We start from the raw sequence: 27,239 nt of genomic DNA, 5'->3' as shown, positions 1-27,239 counted from the left end.
TTATTGGGAATTGTCTTAAAAAATGTGGATATGCAAAGCTACTTAAATACTGCAGCAACTGGTATAAGAGCTACTCTAAATTCTTACCCAAAAACTGCAGAACGTATTGATTCAAAAGCTACTGAGATTCTATATGCTCTTCTTGAGAAACAGATGCAAAAGATAAACAGTAAGAAGATACCAATATACCTCTTCTGTAGAATAAAAGCTAGGAGATTTCTCTTCCACTGCAGTTTTCAGAGAGATTCTATTGCTTGCAGAGGTTTTAATGACATAAAGACTGCCTGGTTGTGAGCGAATATTTTGCCTGCACTTCTTTTTAATTCTCATTTCCTGCAGATCTCTGGCACAGCGGAGATTTGTCACCATCCTGACCACAGCTGCAAAGAAAAAAACCCCCAAAATACTTTTAAAGTATATACCAAATAGAGATATACAGTCACACTACAAAAGCAGATTGAGAGAAGCATATTCACTATGCCACTCTGCAGATTTTTAGAAACTGAAAGTCTAAATATTCAAAGTTTAATGCATTTAGAAAGCAGTGATTAGTGAAAGCATTTGAATAATATTATATGAAACAAATTATATATTCATATTAATTTTGTGTTAGGCCCCGAACTAAATTTTGAGCCACATATTTTTCTCATCAGACTGAACTCAAGTCTTCATAGAAAACTCCAAATGAAAAGAAATGAGTTGATGACTACATCAACTAATGTAATCTTGAGATTTTGACCTAAATACAGGATCTAATTCTGCAAACGTTCCTACACATGTTCAAATACACACAAGTCCTTCTGAAAAAAATTCAGATTATTTGGTTATAATAGTTATAGAACATTCAAGAGAGCTCAGAAGGCATAAGCCCACACAATAAAGTCAAACAGTTGTGCATTTAAACTCTGCCTCTTTGGAAATGACACAATCAACCATTTATATGGCAAACCCTACATTTTAATTAGAGAACAGAATGAAAACAAGCTTCTGTAAAAGTGAATAAAGTATAGCAAGGCTAATCTAAGGTTCCTAGGTTATTTGACCTAAGAGGTATATAAAAAAATCAGGTATCAAATGAAACATAAGCTATCTTGTTTCTGAAGCACCGTGTGAAATATTTTTCAGCTTCTTAATTAACTTTAGAGATGAGCAACATATGCTTTGCTAGGAGTGCAATATAAAATATTAGGAAAGTAATTATTTCCTAGTTTTCTCACAAAAAGAAAAAAAAGCTTAAAAAGAAGTTTCTTTTTATTAAAAAGAAAAGTCTGACAGAATATGCAAAAAACCCTTAAAGGTTTAATTCTGATAGTTAGTATTCACAATAGTTAAGTGAGCAAAATCTGAAAATACCTAAATTGCCATTTTCTATGTCAGTGTCTGCTGCATGCTGGATGCAAGACTGGTGATCTTGAGGTTCAGCAGTATTTTGTTCAGTCGTGATCTGATTTAATTCCATCTCTTCGGTCATACTTTTGCTGATCGGTGAGTCGCACCTTTTGCTGCTGCTTTGCTCACATGTAGAAAATGTCAGCTTGGTTTTGAAGGGTGGAATAAAAGTTTTAACAGTTTTGCCAGATCTGTACGGACTTCTTGTTTCTTCACTCTCTTTTGCTGAGGCCTTACATGGAGTAGAAACCCCTGAAGTACCATTTGAAGACTGCCTTAGTGCACAGTGCTGAAAAATGGCAGGTTTAGATTGGAATCCTTTGAAGTCTTGATCTGGTAGAGTAAGGGTAGCATCTCTGACTTCTTGTCGTTCTTTAGTTGACCTACAGGGATGAAAACGTTTAAACATACAGGTTTCAGCCTCCTGACAAAAATCTTTTTCAGGATTTTTGTATTCTTTTCTTATTTTAGTAGTACAACTTTCAATATTACATCAATAAAAAGACAAAATAACAGTCTTTGATATTTTAAAAATTCAATACTTAATTTCTAGTGAGAACAGACAGAGTTAAAGTAAAAGAGCGTAGTTTGTTTAGCATCTTACTGGTCTACTGCAGCAACATGTGTTATATGTGTTATATTTAATATATTTATTTTGGAGTAAAATTATTAGTCTTTTATAAAGTTGGGTAGTAAATTATTACTGTATATTTTCAGAAAGTTACAAAGGCTTGTGAGGTTTTAAGAAATTGCATTAGAAGAACTCTAAAATCTATAATAAATTTCTCACCCAAAAGGTTGGCAAGTTATGGGTTTTAAAGGCACATGGTACATAAATTTTCTTCTGTCTTTGAAAATGCCTGTAAGATAATTAGAAAAAAATATATTTGAAATGGTACATTACACAGTAGACATTCACAGCATGTTTTATCTAAATTAATGATATAAATATAAAGAAAAGCTTCCAGAGTGGATTTAAACAGTTTTACTCTGTCCTGCCCCAAAAAACGTTTGTATAAACATCTCCACGCTAACTGCAGACAGATCTAAAGGAAATGTGAACACAATGCTGAACTCTCAAGAGTTTGTATTTGTGACCCGGCAATATATTTTTAGGCTCCTGAAAGGGAAATGCTTATCATATATTTAATTCCAGGTAGGCTCACCATTCAATTTAGAACTTTTTCAGCAACTTTCATTTATTTTTTTATTTGAAGTTACAACAGAAAAGGGCAGATTTGCCCAACCTCCTCCTTTCATCACTGAAGGACAGGCTTATCTTGGAATTATCAACGTAATTAAATCATATCTGTTGGGAATGTAAACTCATTTGTGCCCTTAGGCTGCAAAGAGGAAGTTTCATATGAGAAGTTGCATATACAAGATGCTACAAGTTCTAGAAGCCAGAGGCAAGACTGTACTGGAGAAAGAATTGTTTTCAATTGTTCACCAAAGAACAACACTGTTTTACTGCAGGGTAGGATAATATCGAAATATGAAGGGAATAAAATTATTCTCTGGCAGCGACTTACAAATTCCATTTGAAATTTTAAATCACGGCTCTTATGCCTAGAACAGATTTAGTATAGCATTCGGGAACCAATATACTGGTTAAATCAATATATTTGATGAATTCTGCTACTGAATTTAGGTGAGAGCATGCAGTGCTTAAAAAGAACAAGTTTCTTAAAGAACACTGCTTATCCCATAACCAAAAGCCATTGCCAAAATCACACTATCCTGAAATCCTGATCACTAACTAGCTTCACATAAAACATCAACTCAAACTTTAAAAACTTTGATATCCCTTTCATAAGCCTCCCTATTGCTCAGTCAAAATATAAGCATCTGTAACATAGACAGCTATTAATATATTACCAGTACCTTTTCATTTTCCTGTAGATAATTAATCAATAAAATATATTCTTCCTACTGAGATTAGAATTTCTGAGATTTAGATTGTGAGAAGCTGGATAAATTCCTACTGAACTGGAAATTAAACCAGAGTTCTTATAGAAGTAATATATTGTAATATATTTAGATTCCACACAATAAGGCATACCATTAATCATCTGATTTCAACTCAGCACAGACATTACCAAGCAGCTTCCCTGAATTCCCAGGACTATACTCTTAAATGCAGTAGTTAAGCTGTCTTATTATATGCTAGTTCATTGGAAACTGAAGAATTCTAAAGATAACAACTGACATCGGATTACTGCTTAGAACACAAGACGACTAAAATTACCATCAGGAGTGCTTTTTGAAGCTTTCAGAGATCTGGGGGTATTTTCTGTTCTATTAAATTCAAGCAGTAGCTGTCTTTTAATTGGAGGTTCTCCTAGGATAAAAACACAGAATTTTAGAAGATATGTTCCTTTTCAGTTCAATTTCTTACCAACCTGCACAACTTAATTGTAATTTCTAAGTAAAACATTGAAGAAGTCAGAGCAAGCAGAACTAGCAAATTTTCAGATTGCACATGATGTTTTTAGACACATAGCTACCTCACCACAAACAGCTCACCTGCACCTTTTTTTGTGTACTTTCAATAACCAAAGAGTCCCTCCAGAGTGCTAAAAATGTGTGTAACATCTTTTACAGAAGCTGTAACTAAGGACTAAGGGTTCAGCTGTGGCACAACTGCTTCAAGTTGGACTGATAGAGTCCTACCCACCTTTTGACACCTACCCAAACTTTCCAGCACTAGCCTGCCTGACCTTTGTACCTGAACTTGTGCAGCTGGACAGGGATTCTGTTCCAGTCTACCCTTCCAAAAATACTTTTCAGCTAGTCCAGATCTCTGAACAGGTCTGGGTGTTTGTGCAAGCATCAACTACCAACACTTCAGCTCTAGACAGATCAGTTTTAGATGGCAAGAAAATGCACATTTAGACCAACAACTACTTTTTGTATCAGACAGCAATCTCAATACAAGTGAAACATTGTCCTCACCTACAAGGCACAAAAAGGTGAAAATGAAAACACTGCTACTCATTTTTCAATGAAAAATTGCTAGATTTTTGGAGAGGAAAAAAAAAAGGAAGTTTGGTCAGGGAGAAAAGGAGCAGTAGCTTTCTTCTGTAAGTTTATGATAAAACAGCAAAGCTTCAAAATTACTAATCATAAATTTTGCTTGTACTGTGCATTTAAGGCTGGAAAGAGTGGATAAACTACTTCCTGCAGCAAGAATTTTTGTCATTGACACCTAGAGAAACTGCAATTTCTCTGTGACCCAAAAATCAACATGACAAGCAAAAAAAACCACCCCAAACAATCCACTGTGCAGAAATATGGAGTTGAACATATACAGGATAAAAGACGTACCAAACAAGTTGTTTTCTTCAGAGTGCCTCTTCCCAAAGGTCTTGTTTTGAAAGTTTTTATCCAGTCTGCTACTGAAGGACTGTGCAGCATTAACTTGTACTCCAGAACTGGAAAAACTGTCTTCCATAAAAGCTCTTGCACTTTCTACTGCCTCTACTTCCAAGTAATTTTTTGGAGTTTGGAGAAGATCAATATTAATTTTTGCTTTAGCAGGAGCATTGCACAAAATTGCTTCAGACTCTGTTTTCAACCCCTGATTCAGCTGCCCTTTTCCAGAAGACCTAGTCTCCTCCCGCTGAAAGCTATTTTTAAATGACGTTAACTGCTTGTTGTTCTTAATATATGGTATGTACTCAGGCATTTTGACACGGTGAGTGCTTGGAAAATACTTCATTTCCTCAGGGCAGATGCTTTTAAAGTCAGTGTCTTGATTGCAGCTTTTTTCAGTTTCGGATTCTGAGACCACCTTATCAGTTAAACATTTTGCATGTTGATCATTCTCTTTAATTGAACTAACTTCATCTGTAATGCAAAGCCCACTACTCAAAAAATCATCAGACTCTTTTAAAATTGCCTTTGCTTTTTGATAGGCATCTTTAGAGATTGTTACCCCTTTTCCACTTGCAGTGCTGAACCCAAAAGCAGAATCTGAAACCAATTCAGTGCTGGCATTTTCTTCCCCTTTTGGTAATGCTGTCTGCATTTTCCTAGGAAGCACTTCAGTGTTCCTTTTAGACTTTTCAACATCTTCCTCAACTAAAAATGCTTCTTGTGCATGTGATGAATGATTACCTTCCATTTCAGAAAAGAGCTGTCTAGCTTTCCTGAGTGACTCTTCTGATAGTTGTACAGGTTTACCACTTGCTGTACTAAAAAATCCAAAATTGCTTGTAGAAGCATCTGATGGCTTCATCTGCTTATCTGGAACAGACAAGTGCCCTCTAAACTTAATATTCTGTCCAAAGTATTGCTTCTGAGAATTTGAAGCAGACTTTGCATCTGCAGATGTGTTTGTTTCTTGGTGACCACTTGCACTAGCACTTACATTCACTTTAATAAATTGGGACGTGGCTGAATTAGCCTCTTCACTTGTTGCAGCATTAAAAGAATTAACAGAATTAGGACACTCAGCACGAATGACTGAAAATGAATTTCTAGCAATTTCTGTTTGATTAGTTCTTTGGTTAGGTTTAATTTCATATTTTACAGCTTCATTGTAATCTTCTTGAAACATTTGTCTGACTCTTGCTAATGCACTTTCCGAAACAGAAACTGCTCTACCTTTTGCTGTACTAAACACAGTTTGTTTCAGATCACCCTTTTGCTTTTCAACATTAAGTGTTGTTTCTTTTAACCTGGTTAAATTGGTTTCATCATCAGGAAGGGTGACTAGTGACTGGTTTTGGCAAGCATTAACTGTGGTCCCTGTGAAACAGTTTGTATAAGCACAAGGTTCATTTACATGTTCTAATTCCTTACTGTCACCATTCAAATAAGAGCAGCTATTTTTTGAAGTTAAGAGGAGAGATTGATTAGATTTATTGCTATCCTCAACAAATAAAGTATTTTCTGTATCTCCAGGCGCACAATTATCTTCAAGGTCATTTGGTACCTTCATTAAATGCAGAGATGCAGCAGAGTGCACAGGAAAATCATCAGTGTCTTCTGAACCATTCTTCTTTCTTGGTGAGTATTCTATCTTCGTCTCTGGAGGTTTTCCATCTTCAGACAAATGAGCTCTGCTTAAAGCATCAGTCTTCTCCCCTGTAAGGGCTTCCAATTCTGACTTTCCAGGTCTGACATCAGCTTTTTTATGCACATGTAAAGTTACCAAACTTCTTTCACAACCTTCATCTAGATTCACAAATGTATCTACTTTGACAGGATCAAGAATCATAGCATGTTTAATGGGACTGCTCTCTGTTGCCTGCTTAAACTGATCTCCAGGTTCTTCAGGAACAAGCTTTTCATTAAAATTAAGTTTTCCTGGATCACATTGAGCAATGCTTTCAATACACAAATCACAGTCTTTAACACAGTTTTTACCATGCTTCCTTTTCTTGATGAGAGTCTTAAAATTGTCATTATGTTCCTTTCCTACATCAATATCTTCTGCAAAGAACTGTTCTGCTTTAGCTAAAAATCCATCAGCGATTGCTATTTTCTTGCCACTAGCAGTATGAAAACCAGCCAGATAACTCCCTTTCACTTCATTTTTTCCCACATCTAGCTCTTGTTCGAAAGGTATTTGATAATGATGGCAAGAACCTATTTTTATTCTGTCTTCATTTGCTAACAGGTTCTTACCATGGCTGGTGTCTTCTTCCATATTTTTACAATTTGTTTTTTCTTTATCAGAGTTCTCAAAAACTTTTCCATCTCTTTCTTCACACTGTACACTGAGCAAGTGTAGAGAACAATCCAAAGCTGCATCAGAAATGGATGTATGACCACCAGCTGGAGTTCGAAATGTTGGTGATAAGCATTCATCTTCCTTTCTCTCTTCTCCTTTCTGATTAGGAGACCAGTTTTCCATTTCATGTGATATACTTAAACTTTGTTCTTCTGCAGTCAAAAGAGCATCTTCTGGACATGTTACATCTAATGATCTATCTTGCAAATTGCCTTCAACTTGATCATCTCGTAAAAATTGTTTGGAAGTTTTACAACTCTGTTCATGATTTTTAATGGATGACAGACTGTTGTTATTGTTAATACTACTGAAATTAGCATTTTTAGTATCATTTATTGATATTTTTGTCTTACTTTCCATATTTTCTTTAAATGCTGTACTAGTATTTTCCTCACTCTCACTCTGTGCACGGTAGGAAACTGAACCTGTGTGAAAAATGGCATTTACATTTTTGAAATCTGAAACACAAAATGCTTTTGCTTTGCTTTCTTTTGCCAGGCAGCTGAAAAAATTACAGTTAGAAGACATACACTCATTTGAATTGTGGCATCTATTACTGATTTCAGAAGATTTAAACAAACAGTTATCATCATCCAAGTCCCTGAAGAGCTCTGCAGATCTACTTAAAGATGCCTTAGAAATATTTATTTTTTTACCTCCAGCTGAAGTAAAGCCTATGAAATTAGAAAAGCTGTCCTGTTTACCTATGGGAAAGCTCTCATCCAATCTTCTACTTTCATGTATGTCTAGGTTAGTAAAAGTAACCTTTTTGTCATTTTTATGGAAAACCACTGCATTTTCTTTTTCATATTCCACCACTTTAGAGTCTTCACTTGTATCTTCCTGCTGAGTACAATACTTGTCATTTTTCACTTGATATTCAGATCTAAAAGTGCTACAAAAACCAGCATCTTCCCTTGTTTCAGAAATATTTTCTACATTCTTTGTTCCACGTGTTTCTACAGTTCTGAACTGCTGAAAGGCATGACTTTGTATCATATTACTTTGCTTTCTAAACTGTGTAAATTCAAACTGACTACCTGTTTCTTCCAGGATACTAGAAAGTTCGGCAATTTCGGCTTCTTGGCTTGCTGTCAAGGTTTCATCTGCTCCTTGCAAGGCTTGTGGAGTTCTAGGAAAGCTTTTACACAAACCAACTTTATGTGGAATAAACTGTGTATTCCTGAGCTCAAGAAAACTTGTCTGTGAATCTAAAGAATCAGATAAGTTACTGCCCAACTTGCTTTCTGAATCTGAGAAAGGCATATTCTCCTTTTTAACTTCGCTTGAAAAGTTTCTGGCTCTTTCCACAGAAGAGGCTTCAAAGCATTCATTTTCAATATCCTTGAACAGCATTCTGCCTTTTGCTATACTGGCTTCAGAGAATTTAATCTGCTTATTGGAAGCAGTCTGAAAGCCACCAAAGCCTAGATTCAAACTGCATGCATTAAGATTTGCTGATGATTCCCCTTTATGCTTTAGGTTCTCCTTTGGCTTTTTGCTGGAATACATAGGTGCTACTTGTTTCTCTTCTTCCAAAATTACTTCATTTAAAGAATTATTATCTATACAATCTAACAATTCTTTAGCAATCTCTACAGCTACATTACTGAGAGCAGCTGCTTGAGGGCTTTTGTTGTTTTCAACTGACTTTGGCTCTTCATTGTTGGCTACAGCTTCTGAAAAGGCAGCTGCATCTGTTTGCTCCCCTTGTTTTAATCCAGTACTATCATTTTCTGAGCAGTTCATCCTCAAAGGTCTACGTACTTCTCTACAGTCAACTCCTGGCCTCTGGTCTGCAGCATGCCTTTTGTCAGGTGATAATTTATTGCAACAATCGCTACTGACTCCAGTTAAGCCAAAGTTGATCTGACTCAAAGTATTATTGGAACTGCTGTTTGTCGCAGATGTACAGTCATGGTGCACATCAATCAACTGTTCCTTATCCTTAGGAGAAGATCCAAGTTCTTCTTTTAGGATTTGAGATGCAGCAGCTGCATTGTTCGCATTAGCATTCATGTCTTTATCTTCCTCACCTTTCCTTAAGCAACAGCTTTTAGGGAGAAATCTGGAACGCTTTCTTGCCATTAGGCATGCTGAAGTTAGAACTTTACGTTTTATATCTGAAATAATCTCACTATTTAAAGAATTTGTCCTGTCTTCTTTCTGTGTATTAGATACTTCTACGCATTTTATTGATGTAGCAGGTTGATCCTCTCTTGCTTTTCCCCCCAAGTCTCTCAGGTCTTGTTGCTTCAGCCTATTGCTGAAGGAATTACTGGATGAGTTATCCGATATATCCATTTTTGAAGTACAACTGCTGAAATTCTTTGTCCTGGTATTTGTCTGCAAACACTTTCTCTCAGCAAGAAGAAAATGGTCTACAAGAGAAGATGTTACAGAGTAAAACAGGTTAATAAATTTATTCAAACACATGTAAATTCAGATTTTCACAAAATTTTGGCCCATAAGATCATTTCTACAGATGCTTAACCCTGGAACCATAAGTATCACATTTGTTTTCAAATGAAAACACCTTGAAAAGACTGGAGATCTATTTAATCTAATTGTATTCTAATAGCCAGAAACAAGTGAGTTAGGCTGCCATTAATGCTATCAGGCAAAAAACAACAAATAAATTTTCAGCTGTATTGAAATTTGAAAAGATGGACTTCCATTCCATGTGTCTCAACATAAGGATTTGTTTCAAACTTAAAATACTTCAACTCCTAATATTAAAGTAACGCTTCTAGCAGGGACAACAGCTTCTAAAAATAGGAGCGCCTGTTTCCTTTCCTTATATTCTTTTTAAAATATTTTGTACTTTTCGAGGCAACAGATGTACAGTCTTAATCCCCTAATTTTAGAAAAGTAACAATACAACTTTAACATTCTTTATGATCTTTTAGAAGTTATCAACTCGGACAGACTGGCCCTTGACACTGTGGATATATAACCAGCATTGACAAAGATAATTAAGCTTGTCAATTAGAATAATGGTTCAAGGGGAAAGTTTCTATTGCAGAAACTAATCTGAGAAAAACTAGCACAAGATTACTTGAAAATAACGTTATTCTTATCACTATATAACAGACCAATACTATATGTTGATTCCCAGTTGCCGAGCTACTTTATCACAAACACAAGAATTTACAAGATTTTATCTGAAACATTTACATGAAAGGTTCTTAACAAATAATGAATCCTCCACAAATGATGAAATGCTTAACATACCTTGTTCAACATCACTGGCCACTTGACAGCCTCTAAATTCATATGAATCAGATTCCGAATGGGGTAATACAGGATGAATAGGTGATTCAGAGGTTACTTCTTTCCGTATTTTTTCTTCTTGATACAGTAAAGTATTATTTATTGTATAAATAAATCTCCTGGATCTTTTTCTCAAGTTGGATAACATATTCAGGCTTTTAAAGCCAGACTTCGTAAGAGTATTTTCACTATTTATTAAATGTAGGTCATCACAATTACCCGGAGATGTGGCACTACATATAAGCGGGTGAGACAAAACATCAGTTACGACAGATTTAGAAGTTGTTTTTAAATGCTTGGAAAAGCTGCCATTGTAGATTACAGAATACTCTGTGACATTTGTATGTTCAATTAAAAAAGTGTTGCAGTTTAAGAAGCTCATTTTGGAAACCTCAGCTGCACGTCCTTTTACCAACTTCGGATCTTGAACACTCACAGACACAGCTTTTAATGGAGTTATTTCCGATGTTGGGCTGTTTTCAGCATTTTTCATTTCATAGCATTTTTCTGACAAATTGACACTCAATAGCCTTTCTGCTTTTATCAAGCCTGAAGTATTCCATAAAGATGTTTCTACAGCATTGTCCTTAGTCACTAGTACTGACTTCTCTCCTAAATTTTCCTCTCTATGCAAGTCAGAGGGTGGAGAGCTACATACAGACATCTCCAAGTGAGTTACGTCAAGGTCAGATAAGTTCAATTGAGACCACTGGCTTGATGAAGGTTGCACAGCTTCTTTAACAGGTTTCTCATTCTTAAATGATTTGTGTGTCCTATAATCTTGCACGTCTCCTGAGATCCTAAGCGACTCCAATTCCTTTCTGTGTCCTGTTAAACAGCCATCTTTACCATCTCCTGTACCTTCACTGGTTTTTTGCAGTAAAGAACCGTTCATTTCAGTAGAGTGGCTTTTTTCAGTCCAGTTGTTTGTTTTCACCTCCTGTGAAATGCCAGTCTTTCTTCTATTAGGCTGCTCAGAGGGAACATCCTCCCTTCCGAGTGTTTTATCTGTGTTTATCTCACATTTCTCTACTGCATCCAGAGCATGTGGCATCAGCAGAAGAGTTCCACTTGTCTTAGTGGGCATGTTGAATGTGTCCTCAAAGCTATCCATCTCAACAAGTAAGCCATCTAACATCTCTGACTCTAGAGGAGATGCGGAGGGAAAGAAGTAAAAAAATTAAGTTTTAGGAAATAACTTAGGAACAGCATTGGGTTTTTATAGGTAGATACAGCTTTCAATTTTATACTCATTACCTTTACTCAGGAGTAAGTTTGTAAAGATAAATTTAAGCAGCTGTTAGAGGAAACAGGAGGCAAAGTTCATACATGCAGAATCCCTGGCCTCCTGAGGACCGTAGTGGCTAAGGTTTCCAAGATGAAACCCAGCTTCTCAAAAAAAATTTTTTTTCCCCCCCTACAGACAGGACAGGAGCTTGAGTGGTAAATTTGACAAGAAAAATATCTAGATTTTTTCCTTCCAAAATTTATATTGCTGGTAGGTATCAGACACATTAAGAAGTTGCCTATTTTTATCTATAACTGGCAGCTAAGGAAACTCTTTTATAAGGATTAATTTTTTAAACTGTCTTCTGCTACGATATAGAATAGTAAAGCTTCTAGAAGGATTTAGAAAATATTCTCAATCTCTTAATTGATTGGGAAGCTTTTAAGTAGTTCCATGATCAGCAAAATATTAGAAAAATAATGAAAATTTTTTGTTTGTGCACAGATATAATATGCAGTGGGAGAAAACACAAACTCTACTTTGTAGACAGTCTTACAAGCTTATGCGTACGAAATAAAAATATTACCCTCTCAAATGTATGAACCAAGACCCACCTATCAGTACAGTCCACATCAAAGAATAAAGCTAGGTTTTATTTGAAGAGTACTTTTTAAGGCTTTTTCATATCAAAGAAGTCATAATGAAGTACCTAGAAAACATCACTGTCCTCTGTTTTCCTTGGGCACATAACCAATAGCTTAACTTTTTCCATAAGCCTTTTTCAGGTACAATTTCTGTAATTGAAAATTCTATAAGTTTGTCTATTAGAATTTTTAAATAGCCTCATATCCAAAAGATTTTCCAGTTTCCCAGTACTTGGTCATGCACATCCAATTAGATGTAATACATCCATTATGGGTTCATGCTGACACTGTAGGCAACAGAACAGTTACTCATTCTCTTTACTTTCCATTTTACGCCTAAGTGGCAGAAGGTTTCACTAAATGAGATCTCAAAAAAGAAACTGCAACACTACAGATTGAGTGTATGGGTCCTTTTCCCTTACTAAAGTATGTGCCTCTGAAGTAATTTCTGTGTCCATATTCTTTCATCCTGTAATAACTTGTCAGTGGGGATTTCTAAGACATAGCTTATTTCTTTTTACTTAAACAAGAGACATTACCTTTTTTGGATTAAAGAAAACCAGGATTATTTGAAAGATTGTACAGATAACTGTCTCAAACTGTACACTCATGCCAGGGGAAAAAAAAATCAGGAAAGTTCATTTTGACTTCTGAACTCACTGGAAGGTGGTATTATTTGATGATCTGATATATTATGATCTCTTATTTTCTTTAACTGAAACAAAATGTATACCTAATAAAACCAATAGCATTTCATGATCATACAACACTATTCCAGAGAAAACCAACATTTGAAAGCCACAAACACGGAGGTTTGAGCTGTCCTTCTTTTCACATTGCATCTTCAGATACCAAGCTAACTATTATCAAAAAGGGAAGACATAGGAAAGAAAGAAAATTTGCAAGTTATTTTGTACTTTAAGAGAAATGGTTTTCTTCCCCCTCTTGTTTTATTTAGACATTGTTTTAACTGGCCTTCTCTACTGTAGTATGCGATGTAATAGGACATACTGGAACATAGACCAACACATTAAGTTGTCCTTAATTTCCAAAAGTATTTTACCAATTACAATTTACTTGAATAGGTTTACTATCAAACATATTTTTCTCAGGACATTTGAACCTACCATATAAAAATAGCACTGCATATCACTCTACAAGCAACAATGCCTCCTGATCCCAGCATTCTCAGCCCTCCTTTTCAAATTCTAAACTGATTTTTTCACAATTCTTACACGTACCACCAAACTTTTTTTTTAGGGCAGTCCGTTCAATTCAGATAAGGAGACATACAATCCTAAGAATATACTGTCCTGTCTAGCTTGTGTGAATCCCTACAGCATCCTTTTACACCTGTGCATGTTGAACAAATTTCTGGTAATATTCTTCCCTTCTACCATAATTTCTGAACTAAAATCAAAAAGTTCCCATTTGTCACATTTAGAATTACCTACTTTGAGGAGGTGAAGTAAATGAAGAAAGGATATAATATAACAAGATCAAAACCCAAGCTCACCACAGAATAATGAGTGTTGGGGTGAAACTTCATGACAAAGCTAAACCTATTCCATACCTAGAAGCAGTAGTCTTGCTCCCCCTTCAGCCTGTACCACTTCTCTCTGCTCTTCCACAGAGTCTCATGTCTTCAGCTACAGTGAGCACATTTCACAGTACTAATCTGGTTGTCATCCAGCTTAACCAGGACAGTGATCTAATTCACTGACTCACCAGACATTCCCTTTTTTAAGGCTACATTAGTTTGACAAAGTTGAATTAATTCAGGAAGTGGGAGTAAGTACACAGCTGGCAGAAGAAATAAGCCATAACAGCAGCCCAAGACCTACAATGTAGATTTATCCTCAGTCTTGCTTCACAGGATACTTAGTAGGTAAAGCATCAATGCATACCCAAATCTTTGCCATCATCTTCAGCATTTAGCTTGACTGCCTCTGGTACCAACGGCATACTTGTATCACTTATCTCAAGACATTTATCACAGTTGGAAAAAAAGTTGTGCAAAATCTGTAAACCAAAAACAAAAGTTGTTACAGTACATACCAGTGAGTGTCACTTTAACAGTAAAGCATGCAATTCTAGACATTTACTGCAGTACCTGAATAATGCTGCATCTCTTAAAACGAAAGGTAACATTTTCACAGGTACACTTGAAAAACAAATAAGCAGGTAATCCCCATTTTCGATACAAATCAGGTTTCATTCTGCAGTCAACTTAAGGGCAGTGAATGGGTTCAGCAGCTTACTATAAGCCTCTCAAAAGGGAACAAAGGAGATAGGAGGAAGGACAAAGACATTTTGCTTATTTTAACTTGTAACGGTTTGTTAAACTGTGAAGTTTCGGGTAGTTAAGAATCAAACTTAACCTTATAATTGAATCCTTTTAGTGTCATCCTCAGTTTTCAGTCTGAATAATCATTCAGCTTTCATATACACAGAGTGAAATTACAATTATGCAAGAACTCTCCCTAACAGTATCAAAGGACTGAAATTAAAACCCAGCTCTAGGTGTAGTAGTTAAGCACAAGAAGTTATTCTCAATGAATAACTTCCAAAAGGTTTGACAGAAGTGGGAGAAAAACAAACCAACCAACCCTCACATAAGTAGCACATTGCAACTCCTAGGTTTGATTTCTCTCTGAATAACACCCACTGCTGCTGAATCCAAGTGGTTTCGGTGCGTTTTTTTGTTGTTGGGTTTTTTTAATAAACACAGCAAAAACCATTTCTCAAATAGGGTTATTAGTGAAAATACAGTGTACAGCCATGTTTTGCAAATTTAGTTTTGTCAGCAGTAACTTTAAAAACCATCCAAAGAGGAGAGCTTAAAATGAAAATGACAGAATTTTTCATTCTTGGCTCAAGGAATGTTAGCATGTAACCAAATAGCTTAACTGAAAGAAGAACATAGCTCTTAAAACTACTTACTCTATCTGCTCTTCCATCTTGTTGCTTTGCTTCAGAAACAGAATCATTCTCTCTAGCTTTAGGAGAAAGACAGACAAGTCAATTTATCTTCTCCCAAGTGATCTGCTGAGTGTGTTCAAATACAGTTATGTTTTGGGAGGGTATCCATTGGATTATTTTAAATGCCACAAAAGTCTGAGAACAAAAACAAACTACTAAAAACTAACTAAAAGTCCTAACTAAAGAGTACTACAGCACAAGACACAATACACTCCAAATCACAGGTTGTGATTTCTGCTATGTAGGTAGATCAGCTACCACCCCGAGAACATCACTACTCAAGTAGTTATTCATGGCACTACTCATTATTTTATTCTGCCCAAGGATCTGAATCAGATCTTTGAGTTAGGAATTTGTTTTTTTCCCATTACCTCCTAAAACAGCAGCAATATTTTTTCACTACATTACAAAAGGAGAAACTGAACCCTATTTTTAAAATGCCTACAGAGCAGTATATTGCAATGACACGTTTCACAGACGTGGCATGTAGGCTCTAAGTAGCAGCCAAATAGTTTGCTCTTTCTTTTCGCAGGTGTCAGTCAGATGGGAGAGAGGGACCATCACTATTGTAAAATCCCAGGATCATCCGAGAAGGGGAAGAATGAGAGCTCAAACCACAGCTCACCTCCCAGAACATCATTATTAATGTATGGGTACTTTCCCCAGTCTTTCTTTACAGCTCACATCTTTCTCAACCCATGAACACCCAAAATGGCACAATTCAATAGCCCTGTGAATAGTATCAGCTCTTCCCTCCCAAAAGAGATTCCCAATTCTAGCATTCATTCTTAATATGCTTTATATGGTGTATCAGTTTGGCCTGGCTCTCCCCCCAAGTCCAAGCTGACTCCTACCCCCTCCTGCTCTCCCCAAGCGAGGGAAAAAAAATGAACTACAGGAAAAAAAACTGAAAGAAGTTCAAACAAAATGGGATTATATCAAATATTTATATATATATTACATATATCTACAATTATATCTACAATTTGAATATATTATACACAACAGGGAACTCCTGAGGGGGAAAAAGGGAAAAGGGAGGGGGAAAACAGGGATAAAAAGAAACCTAAAAAACAAATATCTCCTAAATATACCTGTTAATAGAAAGCTAATGAATAAATATAAAAATGAATTAAATACTTCCCTGAGCGGGACAGCAGAGCTGTGCAAGGCAGCAGCCAACTCCCCCATGGCTCCCAGAGAGACTGGAGATAATGGCAGGTCTGAGTAGCAGGCCCTGGCCTATATAAGCAAAGCCCGTCTACAGAGAGACCCGTCGCCTTCAGCCACCGCAAGAGGGAAGAGAGCGAGCTCTCTTATCTGTGCCTTTTTATGTGTTGTGTTACGGAAAGGAATGATATGGGATACTTCCTTTGTCACTTTTCTAGTTCCTTCCTGGTTACAAGCTGGTCTCCAGGAAGGCCTAGGGTGAAAACTATCACATATGGTCTATACGCTTTATACAGTGGTTGCTCTTTTTCATGTTGTTAAACTATGTCAGGAGATAAGCAGACATCCAGGTCTTCCCATTTGCATCAACAAGTCATACAGTCAAATTTCATTTTGCTTATCACATGCTAATGAAATCCCCCTTTCAGCAACACCTTAGGTTGAGGGTTGATATTTAGCCACTGTTACAGTTATCACCCATTCATTTGTGCAGCTGTGCAGTAAATGAGTTCTGGGAATTGCCCTGTCCAAACAATCCAGGAAATATGGTCTTGAATTGGGTCAGTATCCCAGTCTGTCTCACTGCATTGATAGGATGGCAGTCACAGTGTGAATGGTTTAAAATGCTGAAGCCAACACTGCTGCTGGGAAGTTTACTCCACAGGCTACCTACTTGGACTTCATAAGCATACTCACATGACTTAGACCAATAGTATCTAGTTTTGTGATAGTGCAAAGAAAACATTATCTAATCCTCTTCCTATGCTTTGCTATGTTATTTCTAAATTTATATTCCTTAAACTCTCATACAAAGGAAGAAAACTGTTTCTGTTTAGGGCTGCATTATTTAAAGTCACCCACTATGCATCACTGTAAGAGTTCTGTCTTTTTTAATTAGAAAACCAAACAGTTCCCACTCAGTGAACTTCCAGTGTCAAACCCAGAAGTTTTTAACCCTTAGCAATTGTTCATTCTTAGAAATACCTCTTATCACTGTTTCACCAAGCGTAGGAGGTGTGGCTAAAGAACTTGACCAGGACATATCTGGATCCACTTCTGCTCCCAGACTTTCAGAAATACATTTTGGAGTTCTGACCTAGAAATACATTTAACAATTATATATATATATATTTTCTAAGCAAAATTCTAAATGTATTACTCAGGAAAAGGAAACAAAATGCATAAATAAAATACATACCTCCAAAAGTTTTGGTGTGCAAAACAAGCTTCCATATGGTCCTAAAAAACATTATGTAAAAAGGACATCAAATAATAATTAAAAAATAAGGATTTTTATCTAGAGATATAAAATACTTTGTAGAACCAAAAAGAGAAAATACAAACCGGGCATAGTATTTCTCTGAGGTGTTCTATAAGTATTCCTTAAAATAGCTGGACTGCAAAACAGAATAAAAATCAAAATATTAATTTCACTTCTCAGTTTCTGCAAATAATGAAATACTTCAATATATTGCATATATTAACAACTCCGTTATTTTCTTTCTTTGCAACCATGGCTGTTTCCCTGACTAGATAAAATGCAGATTTCTCCTAACCATCAGTCAGTATTTTAAACCTTACTGTAAGTCTATTACAAACCATAAAAAGTTTCTTTTGTGAAATATGTTAATTTTCAGTAATAATTTTTCTGACAAGTAATAAATTTAAATATAAGCATGCACTCTGTAATGTGCTGCATGAAACCAGGCAAATTGGATTAACTGATTTTAATTAAATGATTATTTTAACTGGTTTTATAATCAGTAAACTTGAGTACTTTAATCAAATTTATCTGAAATATAGACATTTAAATGTCAAAATCAAGGCTATTACTAAAAAAAACCTCAGTAAATACTATAAATAGCTTTACTACTTGAGAATCACATGATACATCACTACCACTCTTTCTCTGGATGTTGAAGATTTGGAAAGCTGAAATAATGTCAACAAATGACATATTCCAGCTGTGAAAGAGTAGAAAAATAGAAAGGAAGGTCACCTAAAATCAAGGAAATTTTCAAAATTAGCTTGTGCTTTATTTTATCTCACTTAAGCAACCCAAAAGTATCATAAAACGTACCAGACATACAAGATTATTCACTGCTATGAAAAAGTTAACAGGCAAATACGGTGAGTTTAATATTGCTTTTGCTTAAAATCTAGTTTATTTTTCATTTGTCTTGACATATTTACCATACCTAGCAGCAAGACAGTTGCGGCAGGTACCAGGAGGAGAAGCAAGTATTTCATTTTCTTGGTCTACTTTCCTTCTTCTGTTACTTGGGCTTGTCAAATTCTCTCCGTCTACAACACACAATATAATAACACAAATTTGCAAAACTACAAGTAATAATTTCAATTTTAAAGCTTTGAGACAAACTTTAAAAAAAAATTACGCAACATCAATTTTAGTTAAAAAAAAAAGCCAACCCGAAAATCTTCAGAAACAAAACCCCAATGCTAATTTCTCCTCTAGTATTTTAAATATATTCAAATTTTAAATCCAAACAATGCTAAACATGTTTCAACTGCACAGCTGAAAAAACCCTCATTATGTCACTTTATTCACTTGATATTATTAAAGTAATTTTCAGTATTGTGCCTTTATTATCATTGCAGAAGTTACTCTTAGAAGGAACACAATACATGCAAACATACACCTGTATCAGCTTTCCCTCAAATTTACTAAGTCATACACTTCTTGATTCTTAAGCAACATAAAGCAAAAATTATTTCTTGAACTGTTGCTAGTCACTGCCACTGGCTGCAACAGCTATTTTTATAAGAAGCAGCTCCAGGCAAAAGAGTGTGTGCCCACCAATGCAGCAGAATCCTCCTGAACAGTGAGCCCCTTGCATGAACAAGCATCTACTCAAAGGAATCACTACTCAGAAATTCCCAAACTACTTTAATATAAGAAACTACACTTCAATTTCTGCATTTCTCTCTGCTTCTGAGTTCCTGAGCCCACATTCACAGCACAGCTGTGTCCCAATACCACACCAAGGTGAAATCCACCAGCTTCCACCCATGCTCTTGTTTTCACAAGAGGAAAAACCTTGATTACAGGAGCCATTTGGCTCTGACTGAGAAAACTTGAAGACCTCAGGCCAGTCACAGGTAAACTCTGCACAAACACAGAGCAAAACTAACCATTTTGGAACAGAAGAATCATAAGGTTCCTTTGTTTGCCACTTATGAAACGCTACCAAGAATTCCCTAGGGACTTAACACTGTGAAATCCATACAGCTACATTTAGAAGAAACACGTTCTCAGCTGAGAATACACTGAGCAGAAGTTCAGCAGTAAACTTTAGAAAAACAAAGATGGTAATGATGTTCCATAGAAGCACTGTTATAAAGTATGTTTGAACAGCAGCACAGTTCTGCCCCTTTAGAGAGTTTGCTTTAGGATCTAAGAACAGTTCTGGTAATAAAGGGAGTCTTGTGTTTGTCTGTAACCTGTTGAGAAAAGCTTATCAGAAGGGCACAGACACAGGAGATGCACAAATCAGGTGCTTCAGGAATGGGGTTAGACATTCTCCCATAGAACAGATATACATTCTTGCACACATTCTCCCTAGAAAAAATTCTGTCCAAGGAGGATGAGTACATCAAAAAGGAGCAGCATGACGTACTTTCATGATGTACTTGGGATTTGGAAATAATGCAATGAGAAGTACCTCATGAAATTCCTATTTTTCCAAATGGAAAAATATAACTTCTTTCTATGACAGTTTTAATAACTCAAAGAGCTTAGTGCTTCCAAATTTTTCCAAGAAAGGTTACTGAGTGCCCTAAGATCACATCATAATTCAGCATGGTAAGTTCTCTCTCTCGAAAAGATTTTCAGAGATTTTGCATAAAACAAAAATGAGATGGCTGAAAAAATTCACTCTGATTCTCAGTCAAAAGGTTACACTAATAAGCTCATATCTCCTTATATTAACAGTATTTAGAGTATTTGGACCACAACAGTATCTTTTATCCAGGTAATTTTGTGTACATATTACCACTTTATCGCAAGGTTGAATTCATTAAAATTTATTCTCTATTTTTTTAGATGATCTTCAGAAGACTACTAAAATAAGCTTTTCAGTCACACAATTCCTACAATAGCATTACCTGTTACTGTAACATCATCAGCTACAACAGCAAAAGGTAAAAAAAAAGTATTTTGCTTCTGAAGGGCACAAGCAGCCTTTAAGTATCACTTTAAAAAAAATTACTCACTCGTTCTGGTTTTTTTCTGATCCAGTTCTTTTTCAGGAGAAGAACAAGGAGGCAATATTGCATTTTGTTCTTTAAAGATCAGTGGAGTTGATGCCAGCTGAGTGTATGTAGATGGTTTTGTCCTTGGAGTTTTAAAGGATGTTTGATCAAGCCAGCCAGAGGGAGCATCAAGCTCTCCAAACACTTTAGGTTCATATGGTGGTGCTTCTGTGCTGAGTTCTTCAAACCAGTTGAGGCTGATGGGCCCTAAATCTATGAAGAAAAACATACAGAAAACCATATGAAATGAAAAAAAGATTCTATGTGCAGGATTTGAAAATACATTAGGCATTTAAATGCTAACAGAAAAACACATTGCTCCTTCCATTGCCATACTTCTGTTTATATTGTTTCTACAAGGCTTTGAACTCTGATACCCACAAAACATGTAAGAATGTCTAACCAATTTCTCAGACAATTAACAAAACTAACCAAAGAGCACAAAAACATCCAGATTTTTTTTAAATTATAAGTATACTCTTAGTGTCTTTCTTATTTTGCTCAGACTGGCAAGTTAAACAGGTTCCTTTTAACATTAGCAACTCATTAATAATTACAACAGGTGCATTTGGCAAAAAACTAAACCTGATCTGCATGTGGATATATATAGACATAGCGGCTAAAAAAGCAAGTACAAAAACTAGCTAAGCACATGTCATGAAAAAAAACTACGAATAAAAATTTAAAGAAATCTACAAAATGCAGATATTAGCAAATACAGATTAGGGGCCAGAGCAGCAGCTAACAAGTTGCATGATGCTTTCCTACTGAACATACAGCAACCCTAATAAAAATTATTTACTTTGGAGAAACTGTACCTGATTCACTGCAATGGGCCTTAAATATTTCAAAAAAAGTTGGTCTTTCCACAGGTTTGTAAGCCATTTTCTTATCCATAACATTACTGAAACAGCTGTTGAAAAGCCTGAGAAGAAATAAGAAAACACTTTCATACACTGCTGTTCCAGTGTGGCACTGCAAGTCCTAAACCTGCCTTCTTGCATTTCTTGGTGTGTCATTACCCAGCTTACTTAGCCTTAAGACTGTGATGTGAGTGTTCAAACACCACAATGATTAACATGGTGCAAAAAAAGCAGACAAGAGGAGCAGAGAGAAATATACTGGAGATTATAAAAATACTCAGCAAATACAGGAGAAAACCAAGATGGAAAAGGCAGAACACTTTTGAGGCGTTTTAAAAACAAATCAAAACTCCACACTCACTACTATAGGCTGGGGTGGAATATATATTATCACATATATACTCTTACAACCGTTATATAACTTATGTGTCAAGAATTTGATTCAAAGTTGTTTTCAAGTGGAGCAGACATTGCCAGTTTCACAATTTTGTTAAAAAACAGGTATAAATAAGACTGAGGTAGGACTTCACCGTTTAGTACGTTTATTGCTTCGACAGTAAAATCAGTTTCCCTGGCGATGATCGCGTTACACGCGCTGCCTAACCAAAACCATGGGAAAGCAGGGCATTTTAAAACAGGGTAAGGGCTACCCTGAGATAGAAAACCAAAGAAATTAAACACTGTCTCAGAAGCACATTTGACCTGTCCACGTTGCTCCCGGTGAGGGAAAGCTCCTCCCGGGCAATGACCCAAGCACGGAGCGCGGCCTGTGCAACCGCCCCCGGGTCTCCGTGGGGCCTCAGGGGATGAGCCCGGTCACCGGACACCCCCTTCCACACCCGCGGTGACCGCAAACCCCCGGCGGGCTGTGAGGAGAGGGGAGGGACTCCGGTGGAGCAGCGGGGACACCGCGGGGCAGGGCCGAGCCACACGCGGGGCCGTTACCTGCCGGCGGCCCCTCGGGCGGGGCGGTGGCCGCAGCATCGCCTCACGCAGGGACGGGGGGCAGAGGAGGGGACGGGAACAACCCCCACCCCGCCGCCCCGTTCGAAGCTTGGCGCCAACACCCCCCCCCGCGCCTGCGCACCGGGAGCATCCGCCGCTCCCGCCCCCCTCCGCATCCACCTCACGGGAAGGAGGCGGCGAACCAGCCCCGCCTCTCCTGCACGGCGGGGGACTGGCAGGACGCGGTGCGGAGGACTCGTGGCCCCTCAGGGGACCGACGGTGAGCGACGTCCCTCAGGGGCTGGCTCCGCACAGCACACAAAGGGAGCGTGTCCTGAGCTAGGGTGGCAGCCAGCAGCTTCACTCAGCGTCCTAGAGACGCGAGAAATGAAATACCACATCCTGCTGTACAACAGCAGGACCCATCCTGCTGTGCAACAGCAGCTAACACCGACCTCCCGGGAAAAGGCTCCGGGGGGCTCACCGTAAGTGGCAGTGCCATCACGGAGTGTCATGGCCTGTGCAAACCTTAGCTTTTCAGATGGTTTTGTAGGCCTTGACACGTGAAATTATCGTCACGGTTGTTGATGTTACAGTAGAGAATGTTATCCTCCACATACATGGCCATTTCCATTTTGTCTCTTAGCTTCATCAGTGAGTCCATGCAAGCTGGCTGTAACATTCTTGTCACCAACTTTGAGTTAGCCGTCTATTTTAGCTGGATGTTCATCTACGCTGGTCTCATAAAGGGGTTTCTTCCTACCTCTCTCTACCAGTCCTTATTTTACACAGTTTTATCACATCATCTCCTTACTCATCTGTCACTTTCTTCGGGTTCTTGTCATACAATAATTTTCCATACCCCTTCTCCTTCCAACAATTTTAACTTGTAAACTTTCAGTGTTGTGGGGAGTTGCAGTAACTAGTTCTTCCCAAAGCATTTTAGAGGAAGCCAAACCTTTGCTTTGAATGACAGAGTGTAGTTTCCAATTTAATCTCCATTCCCCTTCCCAATGCACCCTAACAATTTACTCTTTTTGCAGCCACAGTGCAGTCATTAAGTTTTAACTTGGCCATCTTGATACTCTCTTTTTGCTTTGATTAATACCAACAGCGCTTTGAAAGCCCAAGCACAATGTGGAGCCTTGAGACATTTTCCTTTTAATTATGATGAATGTGTTTCCTGAGTCTTAACCTCTTTCTGTCTTATAAAAATGCTGTTACTTACTGATTTATTTCAGACACTTGAATGGTCTTTCTCAAATGCACTGTGAACATTTAAAGACATCATCCCTACCAGCTCTTCTATAGCCCCTCTCTTGCTGGCCCCTTGAAGTTTATAAAGCAATGCATTTATAAAGATGGTGAGGAATCATACAAAGAAAGTATTTCACATCACAGCAGTTCCAGGGATTTGAGGATTCTGCAGTCCTTAAAGGCTCCGTACAGAGTTTGGATGATTGAATTATATGATTTTAACTATATTACCTTAGAATTGAACTAAATTGATGTAATTATGGAAGTCTAATGTGTAAGTGCTTGTATTACTAACACTTATTTACTTACACAGGTATTAAGCCACTGTTCCCAGTATAACTGTTTCCCCTTACTTCAGTTTTTATACACAAGTATAGTCTTATCTTTTCCTAAAGCAGTTCAGTTGATAGAAAAGCTCCAGGTAGCTAATACCCGAGTAATGGAACAATGGGGATACTCAGACCTTTTAATACCGGTAAAGACTTCTCAGAGATGCAATTTCCTGCGTCCTCTCCTCAGCTCTCTGTGGGACACCCAGTTAATCTGGGCTTTGTCAGTTTCCCAAACCCCGTTTTTCTTCTTTTAAAACGATGATCAGAATGAGCTGAAAGCGAGCAGGCTTTCCCTCACTATGAAGGCCATGGTTGCCCCAGCTGTGGCTGAATTACATCTATTCATCATTACAGGGCAAGGCAAGCCTTGCCATCAGCCCTCCCTCCCCCAGCTGATCCCAATTTCCGTATCAATTAGCAACCATTAACTCCCCAGATAAGATAAAGGCGGGACAGGACAATAGGCAGGCCTAACCTTTCTAGGGCTATGATTATGGAGAGCTTTGTCTGTTCCCCCTTCAGCACGTACCAGGGCTTCAGGGGCAGCCCCGCGCCCGGCCGCGGCCAGGACCCGTCGGCTAAGCAGCCCAGCTGGAAGCAGAGCAAGAGCGGCGGCATCAGCCCGTTCCTCGGGGGGCCCCTCACGCCGCTGCCCTCCGAGTACCTGGACAGCTACCGGCGGGCGCAGCTGCAGGCGCTGCTCTCGCAGGTGAGCCCCGGGCTGGCGCCGCTGCCGCGCCGGGCCAGCACGAAGGAGGCTGCGGTGCAGGTGAGCCTGCGGGCCGACAAGGCCGTGCAGTGCTCGCTGGGGCCACGCACGCTGCCGCCCGCCCGCGCCTTCGGTTCCGCCGCCCTGCGCGCCCCGGGGCGCCTCGCCGTCTACTCGCCCGCGCCCGACCGCCGCCCCTTCGCGTTGCCCGAGGCCAAGGCGTCCCCGAAGAAGGCAGCGCCGTCGCTAGCGCCGGCCCAGGAGACACCCACGGCGGCGGACAGCAGAGAGAAGCAGGAGAAGGGCTCGGCGGGGCCTGCGCTGGGGACGCGGCGGAAGGAGAACGCGGCTCCTGGACAGCAAGCGACTTTCCAGGTGCGCGGAGATAGGGCTTGGCGCTGCCCACGGGGGGCCAACCCTGAAGAAGGGGGGCCAGAAATCCCCTCTTGAGCAGCACGGTGGTCCCCGGGCAGGCTTTATTTCCCCAGCAGCAGCAGAGCCTCCAGCCTTTGAAAACCCACAGGGGTGTATCATAGCACCACAAAACGGTTTGGGTTGGAAGGGCCTTAAAGATTACCCAGTTCCAGCCCCCTTGCCGCGGGCAGGGATGCCACCCACTAGATCATGTTGTTCAGAGTCTCATCCAACATGGCTTTGAACACTTCCAGCAATGGGGCGTCCATGACTTTTATGGGCAGCCTGTTTCAATGTCTCCCCACCCTCAGGGAGTAGTAACAAGGGAGCTGAGCTGGGTGTTCTTGGGGTGCTGGAGGATGCTCAGTATACTCTGTCTCTGCAGTTCTTGGAGCAGAAGTATGGCTATTTCCACTGCAAAGACTGCAAGACCAGATGGGAGAGTGCTTATGTGTGGTGCATTTCTGGAAGCAACAAGGTAGTTAACGAAGTCATTTTCTTTTGTTCCTGAAACGTGTAAGAATGGCACCAAATCTGGTGTTTTGGTGCAAATTTAGGTACCTGTACTTAACACCTTGAATAAGTTGCTATAGTAACTGAAAACTTGCCTTCTTTTCAGGTGTACTTCAAGCAGCTGTGTCGAAAATGCCAAAAGGGTTTCAATCCCTATCGAGTGGAAGCAATCCAGTGCCAGGTAAGTTAACATATGGCAGGATACAGTTGTTATATGCTCTAATAGTTAACAGTTGTTGAACTTGATATTGACTTTATCTGGAAGAAAAACTTGATTTCATCAAAATACTAGGAAATGTTATTTGGAAAAAGTGTGATGGGTATGCCTCCCTCCTCCTGTGGATGGCTTACATGAACACTTTTCTGTTCATACAGCATTATGGCTACCGACAGATAGGGTAGGGTTTTGTTCTTCTAGGTGAGAAGGTTCTTACAGCTTAATTCCGCAGGGTTTTTATCACAAGAGCTCTTAAGTCTATCAGTCCAAATGTGTTACTATGATTAAGGAAAACTAAATGTCAGTCTGTTAGCACAGGCATGAAGGTAAGCACCTTTAATCCACTTCCAATAACATGTCTTGTTTCTTAAGATCTGTTCAAGGACTCGTTGCTCCTGCCCTCAGAAGAAAAGACACATTGATCTCAAGAGACCACATCGCCAAGAACTTTGTGGCCGCTGCAAAGGGAAGAGGCTATCCTGTGATAACACTTACAGCTTCAAATACATTCTCTGATCTGTGTACCCTCTTCTGTTTTGTGCTTTGCACTTTGTCAGTCTTTTGCAGTGTTTTGACTTAAGGCTTTTGACCTGGCATTGGATAATGGACAAAGACATTTGTATTATTTATAAAGTATGTAACTTCACTGTATATATGCTGTAAATAAAGTTGAAGAAAAGTTTGCACTAGTTTGATAGCCCTTAGTTTCATCTTGCTTAGATGAAAGAGGAAAATATATCTGGAAGGAAAAAACCTATTTGATTTCCTGAAAAAAGTAGACTTTGTTTTTAGTCTGCCTTGAAGGAATGTTAAGATGAAAGCTGCAAGAGCAAGTTTTTCCTTCAGTCACTCCAACTGAACTAGGATGGAACATGCAAATGTTCTGGAGCGTAAAGTCTGGTGTGTCTTCCCACTGCCTCTGTCAAATGTATATTCAAAAAAATCACAGCTGTTTGATAATCAAAGACTATCTGCTGGAAGACTATGTCTGTAAGTTAACAAGGGAAAAACCTCTTGAGTGGGAGCATCTGTGAGGGAGTGTAACAAATTGTCTAGACTTAATGAGTCTCCAGAGTGGTAGAACAAGTCCCAGTGCTCCTGGTTTAAACACAGGCTCATGCCTCAGAAGCTTCCCAGTCATGTAAGGTGTCTCCAGGGTAGGTGGCTTAAATATAACTGAAGAAAGTACCTGAATGTGCTTTCAGGGAGACAAAATGCAGTGAACCAGAGGAATCCTATTTAAAGTACTGGTGTGGTAGAAGCACAGTGGAGTATTGTTGCAGTTCATGCT

The 27,239-nt window shown here is 38.5% G+C and overlaps 2 protein-coding genes across 5 annotated transcripts in view; one reads left to right on the top strand and one right to left on the bottom strand.

The window, feature by feature from the left end:
• BRCA2 (BRCA2, DNA repair associated) overlaps positions 1–22,875 on the bottom strand; it is a 38,362-nt gene extending 15,487 nt beyond the window's left edge. The window contains exons 1-15 of one of the 4 annotated variants that reach the window (XR_001875416.1): positions 22,507–22,875; positions 21,517–21,623; positions 20,660–20,911; positions 18,625–18,730; positions 17,771–17,823; positions 17,625–17,665; positions 17,411–17,522; positions 15,218–15,273; positions 14,182–14,296; positions 10,364–11,548; positions 4,717–9,510; positions 3,638–3,730; positions 2,180–2,249; positions 1,354–1,772; positions 190–380 (exon numbers count right to left, since the gene is read on the bottom strand). Coding sequence is in view for 3 of the 4 variants with exons in the window: in XM_017818560.1 (XP_017674049.1) it covers positions 190–380; positions 1,354–1,772; positions 2,180–2,249; positions 3,638–3,730; positions 4,717–9,510; positions 10,364–11,548; positions 14,182–14,296; positions 15,218–15,273; positions 17,411–17,522; positions 17,625–17,665; positions 17,771–17,823; positions 18,625–18,730; positions 20,660–20,911; positions 21,517–21,623; positions 22,507–22,682 (7,770 nt within the window). In the remaining variant the exon portion in view is untranslated. Of the gene's footprint in view, positions 1–189; positions 381–1,353; positions 1,773–2,179; positions 2,250–3,637; positions 3,731–4,716; positions 9,511–10,363; positions 11,549–14,181; positions 14,297–15,217; positions 15,274–17,410; positions 17,523–17,624; positions 17,666–17,770; positions 17,824–18,624; positions 18,731–20,659; positions 20,912–21,516; positions 21,624–22,091; positions 22,215–22,506 lie in introns of those variants that run through there. The other 3 variants (XM_017818560.1, XM_017818561.1, XM_017818562.1) reach the window with 3 other exon arrangements.
• Positions 22,876–23,805: 930 nt separating this feature from the next.
• On the top strand, positions 23,806–26,688 carry ZAR1L (zygote arrest 1-like). Its single transcript, XM_017818567.1, has 4 exons — positions 23,806–25,179; positions 25,604–25,696; positions 25,838–25,912; positions 26,321–26,688. Exons 1-4 carry the CDS (start codon positions 24,583–24,585, stop codon positions 26,462–26,464), a joined length of 909 nt encoding a protein of 302 aa, XP_017674056.1. The 5' UTR covers positions 23,806–24,582; the 3' UTR covers positions 26,465–26,688.
• Positions 26,689–27,239: the final 551 nt, after the last annotated feature.

Source organism: Lepidothrix coronata, unplaced genomic scaffold, assembly GCF_001604755.1.
Source record: "Lepidothrix coronata isolate B3197 unplaced genomic scaffold, Lepidothrix_coronata-1.0 Scaffold69, whole genome shotgun sequence".
NCBI lineage: Eukaryota > Metazoa > Chordata > Aves > Passeriformes > Pipridae > Lepidothrix > Lepidothrix coronata.
Note: the sequence above shows the minus strand (reverse complement) of the source record. Positions and strands in the feature narration are given on the sequence as shown.